General features: G+C 34.9%; 3 protein-coding genes across 3 annotated transcripts; 1 reads left to right on the top strand and 2 right to left on the bottom strand.

Annotated features, from left to right (window-relative positions):
• Positions 1-544: 544 nt before the first annotated feature.
• On the bottom strand, positions 545-5,486 carry LOC143553347 (phosphoglucan phosphatase DSP4, amyloplastic-like). Its single transcript, XM_077043370.1, has 14 exons — positions 5,461-5,486; positions 5,281-5,362; positions 5,165-5,209; positions 3,389-3,488; positions 3,096-3,172; positions 2,928-3,004; positions 2,700-2,780; positions 2,459-2,591; positions 2,287-2,346; positions 1,858-1,914; positions 1,653-1,748; positions 1,417-1,476; positions 968-1,075; positions 545-762 (listed from the first exon to the last, which is right to left on the bottom strand). The coding sequence occupies exons 1-14, from the start codon at positions 5,484-5,486 to the stop codon at positions 631-633; spliced, it is 1,134 nt and encodes a 377-aa protein (XP_076899485.1). The 3' UTR covers positions 545-630.
• Positions 5,487-6,856: 1,370 nt separating this feature from the next.
• Positions 6,857-10,725, bottom strand: LOC143553346 (ATPase GET3B-like). The gene is made up of 11 exons (XM_077043368.1): positions 10,542-10,725; positions 9,188-9,399; positions 9,008-9,070; positions 8,791-8,901; positions 8,608-8,682; positions 8,455-8,523; positions 8,300-8,365; positions 8,037-8,111; positions 7,837-7,935; positions 7,565-7,699; positions 6,857-7,240 (listed from the first exon to the last, which is right to left on the bottom strand). The coding sequence occupies exons 1-11, from the start codon at positions 10,723-10,725 to the stop codon at positions 7,103-7,105; spliced, it is 1,227 nt and encodes a 408-aa protein (XP_076899483.1). The 3' UTR covers positions 6,857-7,102.
• Positions 10,726-11,187: 462 nt separating this feature from the next.
• Positions 11,188-13,608, top strand: LOC143553345 (SEC12-like protein 1). Its single transcript, XM_077043367.1, has 8 exons — positions 11,188-11,218; positions 11,333-11,424; positions 11,657-11,756; positions 11,870-11,942; positions 12,050-12,170; positions 12,258-12,377; positions 12,532-12,602; positions 13,317-13,608. The coding sequence occupies exons 2-8, from the start codon at positions 11,366-11,368 to the stop codon at positions 13,508-13,510; spliced, it is 738 nt and encodes a 245-aa protein (XP_076899482.1). The 5' UTR covers positions 11,188-11,218; positions 11,333-11,365; the 3' UTR covers positions 13,511-13,608.
• The last annotated feature ends 756 nt before the right edge of the window (positions 13,609-14,364 follow it).

The following is a 14,364-nucleotide window of genomic DNA, read 5'->3' as shown; positions in this document are numbered from 1 at the left end:
AAAAATTAAAATTATATTTAGTTAATATGGCAATGTCAACTGTATTTAATTTATACAATTAATAGAATATATAAATTATTTTAATTGAAATAATTCTATTATTCCGTTTATGATGTGGAACTAATTTATTTTCACAAGATATCTTGTGTGTAATCATAACCTTACGTTTTCTATGTTATCAAATTTAGAAAAATGATTACAGTTAGTAGCAAATAGACTCAAAACCACCTACAAATATATGTTTGCCATTACATTCTACTACAGTGGTACTGCCTACATATAAAACATAATTTGTATATAAAAAAAAATATTGAGAACTGCAAGAACCATGTAACGAAGTTGTACTTTTTGCTTTAAGCGTTCTAACGGCTTTCCTTCAATGTTTTAGTTAGATTCAAGCCTGCAACTACATGAACCTGGTCTCCAAAGTCCAATCATTGTATCATTGTGGCAACTTGCAACAATAGCTTTTATCACTTATCATACTTTGGACATTTAGAGCCACGTTTATTCGCATAACTCAAACACTGCAATATTATAGACACTCACGCACGCATATATAACCACATATCATCAGCCATTAACAGATATACAATATCCAGAAGTGGATAATAGAGTTAGCAGTTGGGTTTACTCATCATCGGGATATTCATCCAGAAACTGCTTTATAATCTCTCGTTCATTGGTCGTTAGATCAAAATCATCAGCGGCCAATCTCTTCCATAAAACAGCACTTATGCTCTCAGGGTCTTTATCCACAACCTGCACCCGTTTGAAAAGTGAACTGGTATAAAGGTTTTTGGTTTATAACACTAGATCTTGTAAGCTGCAGATCATCTCTCGAACACAAGAAAGATATAAATGTGAAAGGACTATCGTGTAGTTTGGCAAACGGGCTGGACCGATGGTTTGGGAACAGGTCAAGGCGGGTTCAAGTTCGGTTGACCTGAAAGATAATGAACCGTACCTGTATATAGTTGTTGATGTGGCCATCCTTGTTGGCGGGAGTAACAGGTTCATACGTATTGGTCAACCATTCGCCATCAACTATATACTTGTACTCGTAACGCCCTTCCTGTTATGAAAACTTATAATAATTAATTTAAAATTAGTAGCATGGAGTCATGGACATAGTTTGGTTGAAAAGTCATCACATTGATTAAATTAATTCATAGGACATGTAGGTCACATTTAAAGGCATTAATTTACCATTACGCCCCTGATTTGCAAATCGACATTTTTTTCTCCTTGTATAGGTTAAATGTATAGATAATGGATACAAAAGCTATTCAACTACGAAATTTTTTCAATGAAGATCACCCTCCAGAAGCAATTAAAAGTTTGAAATTGACCCATTTACCTATTAGCATCGACTCTTATCTATGACAGTTATGTTTCAACACTAGAGATAATTACCAGCAATTCTCTATGAAGAATCCATGAGCCATGCTTCTCCTCATATGTTAATGGAATTCTCTGCAATGAACCAATAATTTAAGATCAACTGAAACTCGAATTAGAATTTAACATATTTATCTCAGTTTTAAAGATTGTAGCTTAAAAAAATCACCAGTTCTTTTAAACTATTTGGAACAGATATTTTGTTCTCTTTTCATTAATAATTATTGGAAACTGGAGGTATTAGAAATTACCTGATCCCATCCGGCATCAAGTCCAGATACTTCCACTGTGGAACAGTTACCACCATTCCATGTCAATGTAATTGGTCTCTTTTTTAGGCCTGTAAGCTTTATAAATAATTTCAATTCAAGAATAATGAGAGACCAAAGTATAAGCATTCAACAAAAATCATGAGGTTGTTAGATTCTATTGCTTATGAGTCAAAGTATGACTCACAATGTCAGCAGTTGCGCTTTTTATAGCTTCCACATTTGGGAAACATTTACGGTTTCTCTGCATAGAAAGAAGAACAGGTTGATAAGCATTTTGTACAAAAAATTTGCATATACACAAGTTTTTAACAGAAAAAGGATTTTGAGGTGCTCCAAAAATTTGACATGAGTTTATATTATGACTGTGTGTAGACTATAGGACTTTTTAAAATCAAATGTCCTACTCTTCTCCAAAAGTGACATGAATTTTGAGAGATTTTGCAGAGTGCTAACAGTTACATTAAAGTATATAAGCAATCCAAAAAAAATGTCAGTCATAAACTAATAAAACTAGTAACAGTGTCCATAAAGATTTAGCATTTGTAGAGTTGGTTTGAATGTATCTCTACTTTTACAGAGTGGAAAAGAGTGCAGTTTGGGAGAAGCATTATACCAGGAGTAGACTGAGGGCGTTGTTTAGTTTATAACCTTGAACCCAGAACATGTATGCCAGCTGTCAAAAGTAGAAATTACATCAATAATTCCTTCGTTACGGATCAGTTAAAAGCAAATAAATGTGTAGGCAAAATAAAAAGTTTCAGATTTTAAGGTTAGATTCAGCATACAGCAGTTGCAGGAGCTCTTCCAAGTCCAGCAGTGCAATGTATGTAAGTTATTCCACCATTTCGATTAACAGCTTTGTGCAATTTGCTAACCACGGCTGGAAGACGCAGCCTCAAATCAGTTCCATCAAAGTCTCTGCTTCATAATATTTAATGTTAAACTTACATCAAGTAAGATTCATCTAATTCATGATGCAAGACCACACGCTAACCTTTAAATAAAGCAGTCAAAGAATGCAGTTACCTTATTTCAGCACGTATATGTTGAATATCATCGAATGTGCTGGCATATTCACGAATTGCACCGATGTCCACACTAAAGTATCTAGTGAAAAGGTTAAATGGAAAACAAGAAATCCACCAAGAACTTATTACATGCGACATCAATTATATGCATCAAGCAAACCTACAAATCTAATCTGACAGAATGCTACTAAATTTCTTTGTTTTTATCATAATTTCTTAGAGATACTCGAGATCTGAGTCTTGTTGCAAGCAAAATATGGTTTTCACTTTAATGCTCCGAAGCTTGTCAACATCTGCAGGAGTCTGCTGTGTATAAAGTACGGGTTAGAACTCAAAAGAAGGTTTCTTGGAAGATAAAGAAATTATCCAAATTGGGAGAAGAGAGAAACATCACCTGTAGACACGATCCAACAATTAAGTCTGGACGAATGAAGTTGTAGTTCATTCCAAGTTCATGCCTATAAGTCAAAACTGAAATTAATGCATTAGCTAGAAGATATTAAACCAAATGTGTGGATCCACAAAATATATGTTCATTGGCTTTTAGGATACACAGTCAACAAAGAGATACACAAATACCTCTAAAGAGACTTAGAATCTAAGGATTACAGAGCCCAAAGATGCCATTGGGCCAAAGGACATTTCGTATTGAGTTCACATATTGTATTACACAATCATTAAACTTACCAGCACCCATTGCTTCGGTCATGTTTGTACTGTAAACATCAGATTTCTCCTCGTCTTTAGCACCTTCCATGTCTGCATTAGGTGCAGGGCTAGACGTTGCCTACATAATCAATCGCATATGACTAGGTTATATCAAAGATGGCAATAGAAATATATGTTACGATAGCTAATGAAAACCATGTTTTTACTAGAAAACAAAATTCCTGGTTAAGCTTTCTTGTGCATATAGGTGCCCTTATGTTAGCTGCTGTATATAGATAGAAGAAGTAAGGCAGCCAACAAAGGTTACAAATAGGGGTGCAAATGAGCTGAGCCACTCATGAGCTACTTGAGATTAAGGCTCAAAACGAGCAGAGCCTTATCGAGCCCGAGCCTCAAATAAAGTTCGTTTAGGTATTGATCTCGAACACGAGCCTTGTGTGGAAAGACTGCCTAGGCTCATCAAGTCTTATTGAGTCTAGTATTTTTTTAAGTTTTAACTATTTTGCACACAAGCTCAAGCCGAGCTTAGGCTCGTTAAGGTTTTCACAAAATATATAAAAAAAATAACTAAAAACAAATATATTAAATTAATAAATAGCAAGCGAGCCGAGCCGAGCTTGAGCCTTGTGTGAGAAGATCGTTTAGGCTCGTCGAGCCTTACCGAGCCTAGCGTATTTTTAAGTTTTAACTATTTTGGACTTATATGTATTAATTTCACAATATACAATCGAGCTCAAGCCGAGCTATGGCTCGTATAAGGTATTGCACATGAGCTCAAGCCGAGCTTAGACTCAACTTTCACAAAATATATAAAAATAATTCAAAACAAATATATTTAATCAATAAATAATAAACAAGCCGAGCCCGAGTTTGAGCCTTGTGTGGGAAAATCGATTTTGCTCGTCGAGCCGTATCGAGCTTAGCACATTTATAAGTTTTAACTATTTTGGACTTCTATGCATTAATTTCACATTGTATAGTCGAGCTCAAGTCGAGCTTTGGCATGTATAAGGTACCGCACATGACCTCGATCCAAGCTTTGGCTCGTTAAGGCTTTAAAAAATATATGTATATAAATAATTAAAAAGATATATATTTAATTAATACATAATATGATTAATTTGAATAATAAATGAACCAAGCTCAAGCTTGAAAAATAACTCATGAGCCGAGCTGAAGCTGAGCTTTGGCTCGTATAAGGTGCTCTGCACACAAACTCGAGACGAGCTTAGGCTCACTACGGTTTTTTCACAAAATATATAAAAAAGTTACAAAGATATATATATATATATATATATATATATAGGGGAAAGTTAACGTACAAATGAAATTAGCGTGCTAATTGTGAGAATCAAGTAGAGTAATTATGCTCTATGATGTAATTACATAACTACTCTACTTGTATATATAATTACTCTACTTGATTCTCACAATTAGCACGCTAATTTCACTTGTATTTGATCCAAACCCTGAATATATATATATATATACTTAAAAAATAATAAATAAGCCGAGCTCTAGCTTTTGAAAAAGAGCTCAAAACGAGCCATCCTCAAGGCTCGAGCTCTCATAAGTCAAAAACGAGTTAACGAGCCTAGTCTTATATTTACTGCTATTGGCAGAATAAATGGAAATAATATGCATTAACTCTAGTGAGATAACTGTCATATTTAAAAGGAAAACTACTTGTAGCAATCACGGGGAGTCCACACTTTCCACGAGATTCAGCATTCAACATAATAAACAATAAATGCACAAATTAACCAAAATTACACTCGATCAAAATACTCTTACCCTAACTGCAAAGTTTCTTCGAAGATCAGTAGCAATCAGTAATCCCTGTCACGATGAAAAACAACACAAATCACACGTATTGCATTTACGAAAATGCTCAACGAGAGTGAGTTTACCTTCATATTGAGAAAATTCGGATGAACAGAAGATTTGCATTTGAATCTGCTGCTGCATACAGGCAAGGCTGAATAGGAGGATCTGGTGAAGGTAAAAACTGAGTCAGTCGATCGATCGATCATATATGATGAATTGTATATAATTTGATAACGAATATTGTGGAATTGAAAGAAAGAAACCTAGAAACATTTGTGAGGCAATTCATCTTATTATTACTGTTCACTGGCAACCTGGTGTGGTGATTGGTGAGAGAGAGAGAGCGATAGATATTGTTGTTTGTTTGTTTGTTTGTTTGTTTGTTTGATTTGATATTTTGGTGTATTTATACGGGTTGAGCTACTGATATTTAAAAGGAGTCACTTTTGCATTGATTCCCCTAAATGCATTCACATTTAGTTCTTCCAATCCAACGTACGTCACGTGGTGGAGGCAACTCTGGCCCTTGTGTATTGGGCCATCAGGCCCACTCTGTCCTAAACCAAGGGTAAGTTACAATTAGGGCCGTAAACGAGCCGAACGGACACGAACAGGCCTTGTTCATTTGTTCATATTCATTCGTTAAGAAAAATAATGTGTTCACGAACACTTGCCGAACAAGATTTTATGTTCGTGTTCGTTCATTCAGGAAATGGATGTGTTCAGGAACGGTTCACGAACACAAATTAAATCGACAGAGCCTAGATGACCGACGTATTCATCAATGTGATTAATGAAAGCCTGTAAATAAATTGAACAAACACAAACAAGGGCATTTTGCTCAATTAACTTTAAACGAATGCAGACACTTAATCGAACGCATATTTATGTTCATTGTCGTTTATTTAAAAAATGAACATTTGTGTTCGTTTATGTTCGTTTATTTAATATCTAAACGAACATAACTGAACAAAGATAAACAGACATGAATGAACACAAACATAAACGAACATAAATAAAAACCCTTAAATGAACACAAATTAAAAAATATAAAATCTTTAAGTAGATGGTTCATCCAGATATTAATTAATTATTTCATATTAATACGCAAATGAACATAAATTACAAACATAAACGAACATAAATAAATGAACATAAACAAATGTTCATGAACATAAATGAACGAACGAAACATGTGCTCGTGTTCATTCGTTTAACTAAATGAACACAATTTTTTTTTTCGTGTTCATTCATTTATTACATAAACGAACTTCCCGCAAAACGGTTCACGAACAGTTCACCGAGCGTTCGGTTCGTTTACAGGCATAATTACAAAAACGAACAGTTCACCAAGCGTCGGTTCACGAACAGTTCACCGCCAAACTTTATGTGAACATAGATAAGTCGGACAGTTGGTAGTGGTGTTGGTGAGACGCGACCATGACAGCTTGTGGGTGTTCTTGTTTCGTTCTGAGTGGTTTCTTGAGCATGGTGGTGGAATTGAATCTGTGATGAACTCGTGTAAAACGAGTCACAGCTTGCTACCCGTAAACTACTCTAGATCAACTCAAATCAAACTAAGCTTAAACCAAAGCCCGAGCTTATATTCAATAGCGAGTGTGGGCCCAAGCATGACTAGGCTAACAAACCTATAATATTTAAATAAATGTAACAGTGTTCATAATTTCATATAATATCTAATAACATAATAATAATTGTTATATATGTACTTTTCATTTGAAAAAAAAAAATCTAAAACCGGACACCATTGCTGCTTAATTTGGCTACTCCTTGTTTCATGTGTCTCACATTGTAACCAAAACTGTGTGACTAGATATTCAATCTGTTCTTTGTTGATGACGACCGGGCTTACATTATCATATGCTGACGAGATTTCATATATTTTCATTTCCAAATCATGTCCCCTAAGAATTGAAGAGCCGGGACGCCTCTGATTTCTACATCAACAAGGGGCGCCTGCACCAGAAGCAAACTAGACAGCTCTGGATCATTCTGGATCATATCAATCGCACGTGTCTGGCCCTGAAACATTTACGTGTAATTAGCAACTGAATTGGTTACCTCCATTAATAGAACAGTTTCATTTTATTTTGTATAAACATACTTAGACCGTGTAATTATTATAAAATAATGCGACTAATCATCTGATGACACGGAAAAGTCAAAGCTATCAGCAAGTTGTTTGACTCCATATTCTCAACACATTATTTACATTGTAAAACAAGACCATTTTCTAGAATTTCTCAAATTGTCTTGTATTAGAATTTGATCAACTATGTAAAAATAATAATATAACTTTTTTTTTCTAAAATTGTGTATTGCATAAATAATAAGAGAATATATTACCTTCCTTTTCATAGCACAAAACTTGCAGTCAGAAGCAGATGGAGGAAGAATTTGATTAACAATAAGCCTTTTGACAGGAACATTTTCCTTAGTAAGTGAAGCACGGAGCCTCGATGATTCACTAATCGCCATTACCTTAGATAATCAGAATGGAAGTGAAAGAAAACTTAAATCAATATAGTTTTTCAACTGCATAAGAAAACTATGCTTTAAGTTAACTAAAATCTTGTTTGGAACCATTTACAGTTCTCGATGTGTGTAAAGTGCATTACCGTAGGAATGGTCACTATAACAAATTCTGTTGAACCGGTATCGCGAAAAAGCTCGCGTACTTTAATCATCCTCTCCCTTAGTTTCTCCAGTTTATCAGACTGCATGGTCATGAAATATATTTGAAAAAAAAAAAAAACTATCGGTCATCACTCTAGTTAAATATATTTGCAATTAAAAATTCATTAACAATAATGCTTACAGCATCTTGACGGGTTTCTTCTTGCCCAAATACATTTTTTATTGCTGAAGTAGCCGATGATATTTTCTGCCTAAGCTGTAGGATGCAAATTTGTTTATGAGGAAAAAAAAAACAGATGTTATAAACAAAAGTGAGCATTGAATATTCATATATCAGGGCTAAGCCCATTATGGTCAGCCCGTTATGGTAAGGTTATCTTATCTATATATATACTTGTACATCGCGTCATAAGGATTATTGAAATATAAAAATATCTTGTATACCTTCAGTATCTTCCCAATTGATTTATCCAAGAAATCGGGTAATGACAAAAGCCGCAGGGTATGACCCTGTTTGCACATCACATTATGTTAAAAAAAACTATCATTCCAACATAAACATAATGTTTTCGAAGAAAAGGAACAACTGTTTTACTTACCGTTGGTGCAGTATCAAAAACTATACGCGTAAACATGTTATATTCTTGCGACTCAAGAAATTGTATAACCTGTCAAAATATTTATGTGATCACCAAGACTTTTCATAAAAGATTAAATTAGAGTATTAGACAAATGTTAATATCGATTAGTACCTTAGAAATTGCAATAGCTTCGTCTAAACCAGGAGGAGGTGTGTCCAATAGCTCCCCTAGCTTCAGCTCTCCTAACTTTTATCGATCAATAATCACAAGCAGTCAAATAATAATGATAATAATAATAATAATAAATAAAGAAAACTAAGTTAGAAAAAATTAGCAAAACAAAGGAAAAGTTACTTGATCCGCAAGCATTCCAAGACCCATGCCATCGATGAAATCTTTAACTCCGGTCCCACCATTCTTCTTGCTGACATCACGAAACTCTTCTCTTGCTTTCTCAGGATTTATCTGTCACGAGTTCACTCATATCGTTTAAACATACATACACCAATCAAAATAAATATTTTATTTAAAAAAAACAAGAAAACATCAATAAATGATTTATCATACGGACCTCGAGAGCAAAGAGAGGAGAAAGAGGCCCTTCAACGGGTACAAGAGTCCCACCAGTCAAATCCTAAAAAACAAAGATGAACACAAAAATGCAACTTTAAAATTATATTGTTATTGTAATAATAATATTGTTTTTGTAAGCATAACTAACACGTTAGGTATTCGCTACAAAAAATATTACCTGGGCAAAAGAGTCACTTAAAGAATGTGCAGGATCGGTTGAAACCACAAGAGTTGGATGACCGTTATTTGCAAATTTGACAGCAAGCGAAGCAGCACAGCTCGTTTTACCAACACCGCCTTTCCCGCCAAGCATGTAATACTTTCTGTGGGTCCCGGAAACCATTTCATCAAACTCTGCAGTGGTTTCAACAGGAGCTACAGCTGATCTCACTGCAGTTAAGTTTTTAGCATCGTATTAATTATATTTACCAAATTCTGATTGCCTTAGTGAAGTTGTAATCATGTTAATTTGTTGTAGCTAATTCTAAACAGAATGTTTAAGCCATAAAGAATACGATAAACAGAATTATAATCAATTTCAAATCACAATGCCAAACACCTGCTAGTCAGTGTTGTACAAATCGCGATTAGTCACTGAATAATCGCTAACTGGTAAGTCACTTATATGATTTCACCTAAAATCGGTGGTCAGTCAAAGCCGGTCCAAAACGTCCAAATTCGATCAAAATCGTTTAAAAGTATCTAAAAAATTATACTTATTAATCCAATCTGATTAATAAGTTAGAAAACTATATATAAATTTTTGAAAAAAATTGTGTATATATAATGTTCAAAAACTAAATATTAAATTCCAATTAGCAACATCCATAGTTGTAAAAATCCCAACTAGACGCCGATTAATCCAAGATTACTCGCCAGCCCCCACCCCACTAATTAATTTTGGGCCAATCAACCAATTAATCGGTCAATGGTCAAATCCGGCCAAAATCAGAATTAATCAGATTTAGTCGGCGTTTTCTGGCGAGATTCCGACCAAAATCGGCGGTTTCCAATGAGAATCCAGCCAATCTACGTTTCTGAAAAGAGTTCAGCGGGTCGTGCGCAGTAACTCAATGACGCTGAAGCACGATAACTTTGTTTTCAGTAGGATCAGTTTTGCTATTCAAAATGGGGTAGCGGCGCAGCTTGTTGCCCGCTTACCTACCGCTCTATTGTAATTGGATCCTTTCATTTATCAATAAAAAGAAACTGAAATTTGCATATAAAAATGTGTGTAAATATATAAAACTGAAAACTACATATAAAAATGTGTGTATATATATATATATAAAAACTGAAAATTATACGTTAAAGTCCAATCCAATTAGTACCGATTAATCCCGATTAATTGCTAGGCTGCAACCCTGTTCCTAGCTAGTTTGTACAACTTGGGGCAAAAAGAACTGACAATAATAATAATAAATAATGAATAAAGTCATCTTACAAACTAAAACAAATGCAAAAAAATTAAATAAAATAAGCCCCAGTCTTAAAAATAATAAAACTAGGCTACACAGACATGAATAATATACCTGTAAACAACTTTCTTGATTGTTTATGTTTGGATGAAAGGAAAAGAAGCCTAGAGCTTAAAGGGTTTGGATAAGAAATAAACCCGGTTCGTGGTACGGATGTTAACCGGTTCGGTGACACGTAATACGAAGATGATGAAGAAGACATGAAGTTAGTGGCGTGATAATAAGATGTTATTGCCATTATGCTTCCGATTGAAGGGCGTGTGGTCTTTGCAGAGTGAGATACAGGGTTGGAGGTGATCTTGTAGTTATACCTACTTTAGTAAACGTGCCTTAATGGTCATTCGTCAACATAATATTCGCTTTTATTATACGTATGTTATTTTATTTTTAAATTTCGACTCTTACTAGTCATGTCACAAGTTTAATTTTCTAGTCTTTGTTCAGAATTTTTAGTTATGATGATGCCATGTTGTAATGGCACCACTGTCAATATTGCAAGCCATATTGAAGATACAGAATATGATATTACAATCACCATTTAAACTTTCTGTGGTTCTGCTGATTCTATTTGACATGTTAGCTTACAATACTGTGCTAAACCCAAATACTCATATGATAGTTATAGTTAGATGATGACCTTTTATATTTTTCGACAGGCTGTTTGAAATATATGGTCAAGAGAAAAATATTAAGATAGCACTGACGGATCTAGATTTGCTGCCGGAGGGGTGGTAGGCATTTATAACTTTTCTTTTCTCTTTTTCCTATAAATAGCTGGTTTATGTTAATAGCTTTTTCCTCTGCTCACTACCCATGATTATGTTTGATGAATTAATTAATTAAAGGACGGGCATCTCAGAATACATGAGTGGCCAAGCATGCGTATCATAGTAGATGAACCAAAAGCTCACAAGTCATTCAATGATATGGATTTTAGGTAGGTGGATTTTGAATAATTAATGAATTTTTAGTTTATGAACTTTGTATCACCATTATTAATATTGAGTTGAATGAAAATTTGAAAACTGGTTAATATACTTAAAGCTCTTAAAATGTTCTGCTGTATTTGTTGCCAATGTAAACCTGTTTACTTATAAATGAGCTGATTCAGGTTACGTTTTTCCAATCTAATGGCGTTTAGTGTTTCTGCATTCTTGTCATACTCTCAGCCTAGATTCCGAGTTCTTAGCTTCAACATCTAGTGATGGCTCTGCTAGGATTTGGAATGCAACTGATGGTGTCCCGGTCAACTCTTTGACTCGAAATTCAGTAAGTTCCAACTAATATTTAGTAAAAGAAAAAAAATTGTGGTACAACACTAATCTTTTTATTAGTTAGTTCTAGGGTAATATTCTTATGTTTATTTATTTTTCTCATTGCAGGATGAGAAAATTGAGCTATGTCGATTTTCCAAGGACGGAACAAAACCATTTTTGTTTTGCACTGTCCAGAAAGGTGTATTTACATTTGCATTAAGTGTAGTATAATTCAGTTTTTTCTCCTTTTGTAAGTCCCTTTTTGGCTTTACGGATTTCAGCATTTGTAATTATATATATATGCAGGCAATAGATCAATCACAGTTGTCTGGGACATTAGTACGTGGGAAAGAATTGGGTTCAAAAGACTTCTTAAAAAGCCTGCATGTGTAATGTCGATCAGCTTGGATGGAAAATGTTTAGCTCAGTAAGTTTTATCAGCAATTCATTGACATACAAAGTAATTTCTGTACGTTATATCTTGTGATTTTTATTGAACATATTAACGTTACAGGGCAAGTAAAGACGGTGATGTATGTGTAGTAACAGTAAAGAAGATGGAGGTTTCTCATTGGAGTAAGAGGCTTCATTTGGGCTTTCCGGTCACCTCTTTGGATTTCTGTCCAAGTGAAAGGTAAAGCAACCTATGTAGGCATGCATAAAGAACTTATAAGTAATAATTTAGTCAAATATGAATAAGAATTGTATAGTTATAAACTTATAATAACAATCTAATTCTTCATCAAGCAACTAATTCTGTAATGTAATGTGTCGATGCACTTTTACAGGGTTATTCTTTCGACTTCTAATGAATGGGGAGCTATGATAACTAAATTAAATGTTCCTGCAGACTGGAAAGGTCTCTCTTTCTCTCTCACATATACCTCTACATAATGCACATGTTCAAACCTTTTCTAAAAATGTTTTTGGACAGAGCTACACACACCACTGACATATTATCCATACACCATCGTCATGCCATAGAAGATGTATACATTTTAGCCCAATAATACGGGTCGGATGACCCTATCTGGCCCATATATGGCGAAAAGCTTCATACGGGCCTATATAAGGTGTTATGGGCTCGTATAACTTTACTGAAACTAACTATGGCAATGGTGTGCTATTTAAGAAGTCATGGGCCATATGATGTAAATGTATGCTTTTATGCAGCCTGTATGATGAGATGGATACAATAGGTCTATGGTAAAGACTAAAGGTCATATGTGCCGTAGATTTTTCATCAAAACGTCAGGCCCGTATGAATATGGCCGTTATGATCTGGAGAAAATTTTCATTCTGGCCCGTATAAGGTGTTATACCGCCGTTATACGAACTTGTATAACTATACTGAAACTGACTAAAGTGACAATGGTGTGTTGTGTCATAAGTCATAAGGGTCAGATGTAATAGTTTGCTTTTATGCGGCCCGTATATGGTTTGCAAGAGTCATATTGGCCCGTATGATGTGACAGACGTGCATATGGCATTATAGTGTATGAATAGCATCTCCCTTTTTTGCTGTTTTTATGATTTTCACAACATATATTTATTATTTTTCTTTATGGTGCAGAATGGCAGATATATCTGTTGCTTCTGGGACTGTTTTTGGCATCTGCAGTCTTGTTCTACATATTCTTCGAGACATCCGATTTATTTTGGAATTTCCCACTCGAAAAAGACCAACCTACACGGCCAAAACTTGGGTCTTTTCTAGGAGATCCTCAATCTGATGACAAGAACATGTGGGGCCCTGTAGACATGTAAACACGGGCCCGCTTCTCTAAACACTCATAAATGATCCCATGTTTTCAACCAACTTGTAACTGTTTGTTTCTCAGGTATCTCTCACCCTCATAGAACTAATGCACATTTGGTAACCATATGCCGAGAGCAACACGTCAGTGCTTGTTGGCCAAACTGGCTTTTCCTGATATTTGTAATAGAAAACGACTGAGTAACATATGGCAACCCCCCTATGATAGTTTATGTTTTGTTTTGTTTGTAGTTTTGTTCTTCATATTTCTTAAGTATGATATTGAGTTGTTTGAAACTTTATTTTTTTTTTTAACTTGTGCTTGGATTGTGACAGCTTACCTAAGCTTTGTTGGTGAGTCAAATCACCAATGATTGTTGATGGTATAGTCGATTTCAATAGTCCTACTCCCATAACTTTCACCATTATTTTTTTTTTCTTATCATATATTTTTTTCCAAAATCTCACATTGATAAATAATCCCTTGACTTTTACTAAATGTTGAAATCATCCCAATATCAGTATTTCTACAATCTTTTTTGGAACGGCAAATTTCTTGTGTGTTAGTCCATCGCACTTCTAAATTTTGGGGAGTCCTGTTGTCCCACTTTGGACAAACTATGTTGTCATAATCAGGCCCACGCTGGTGTTAGAGTTAGGCTTGGGCGTTCCCTCGGGAAACCATACCGTTAGCTGCCACTTGACAGATGTTGTGTTACCACAAGAGGAGAACTCTCTGGCGTAACACACGGTGGGCGAAAACCCAGGTGGGATTGAGATTTGAACTGACAACCTCGCAAGGCGTAGCTTAAATCTTTCATTGTCTATATCCACCAAAAGTAACACAAGTGGAAATCGAACTTGA

Source organism: Bidens hawaiensis, unplaced genomic scaffold (assembly GCF_021521415.1).
Source record: "Bidens hawaiensis isolate Kalapana, Puna unplaced genomic scaffold, B.hawaiensis_p1.1 tig00017168_1, whole genome shotgun sequence".
In the NCBI taxonomy this organism is placed as follows: domain Eukaryota; kingdom Viridiplantae; phylum Streptophyta; class Magnoliopsida; order Asterales; family Asteraceae; genus Bidens; species Bidens hawaiensis.
The sequence above is the reverse complement of the archived record's forward strand: the minus strand, read 5'-3'. Positions and strand labels throughout refer to the sequence as shown.

Excerpts from the sequence above, each read along its gene's own strand:
- LOC143553347 (XM_077043370.1), bottom strand. The coding sequence starts at position 5,486 with ATGAATTGCCTCACAAATGTTTCTAG. Across the intron at positions 3,005-3,095 it reads TTGTTGGATCGTGTCTACAG|ACTCCTGCAGATGTTGACAA; the intron begins GTGATGTTTCTC and ends TATACACAGCAG. Across the intron at positions 1,915-2,286 it reads ACGCCCTCAGTCTACTCCTG|AGAAACCGTAAATGTTTCCC; the intron begins GTATAATGCTTC and ends CTTTCTATGCAG.
- LOC143553346 (XM_077043368.1), bottom strand. The coding sequence starts at position 10,725 with ATGGCAATAACATCTTATTATCACGCCACTAACTTCATGTCTTCTTCA. Across the intron at positions 8,683-8,790 it reads TTGGAATGCTTGCGGATCAA|TTAGGAGAGCTGAAGCTAGG; the intron begins GTAACTTTTCCT and ends GATCGATAAAAG. Across the intron at positions 7,936-8,036 it reads AAGAAACCCGTCAAGATGCT|TCTGATAAACTGGAGAAACT; the intron begins GTAAGCATTATT and ends ATGACCATGCAG.
- LOC143553345 (XM_077043367.1), top strand. The coding sequence starts at position 11,366 with ATGCGTATCATAGTAGATGAACCAAAAGCTCACAAGTCATTCAATGAT. Across the intron at positions 11,757-11,869 it reads ACTCTTTGACTCGAAATTCA|GATGAGAAAATTGAGCTATG; the intron begins GTAAGTTCCAAC and ends TTCTCATTGCAG. Across the intron at positions 12,171-12,257 it reads GATGGAAAATGTTTAGCTCA|GGCAAGTAAAGACGGTGATG; the intron begins GTAAGTTTTATC and ends TTAACGTTACAG.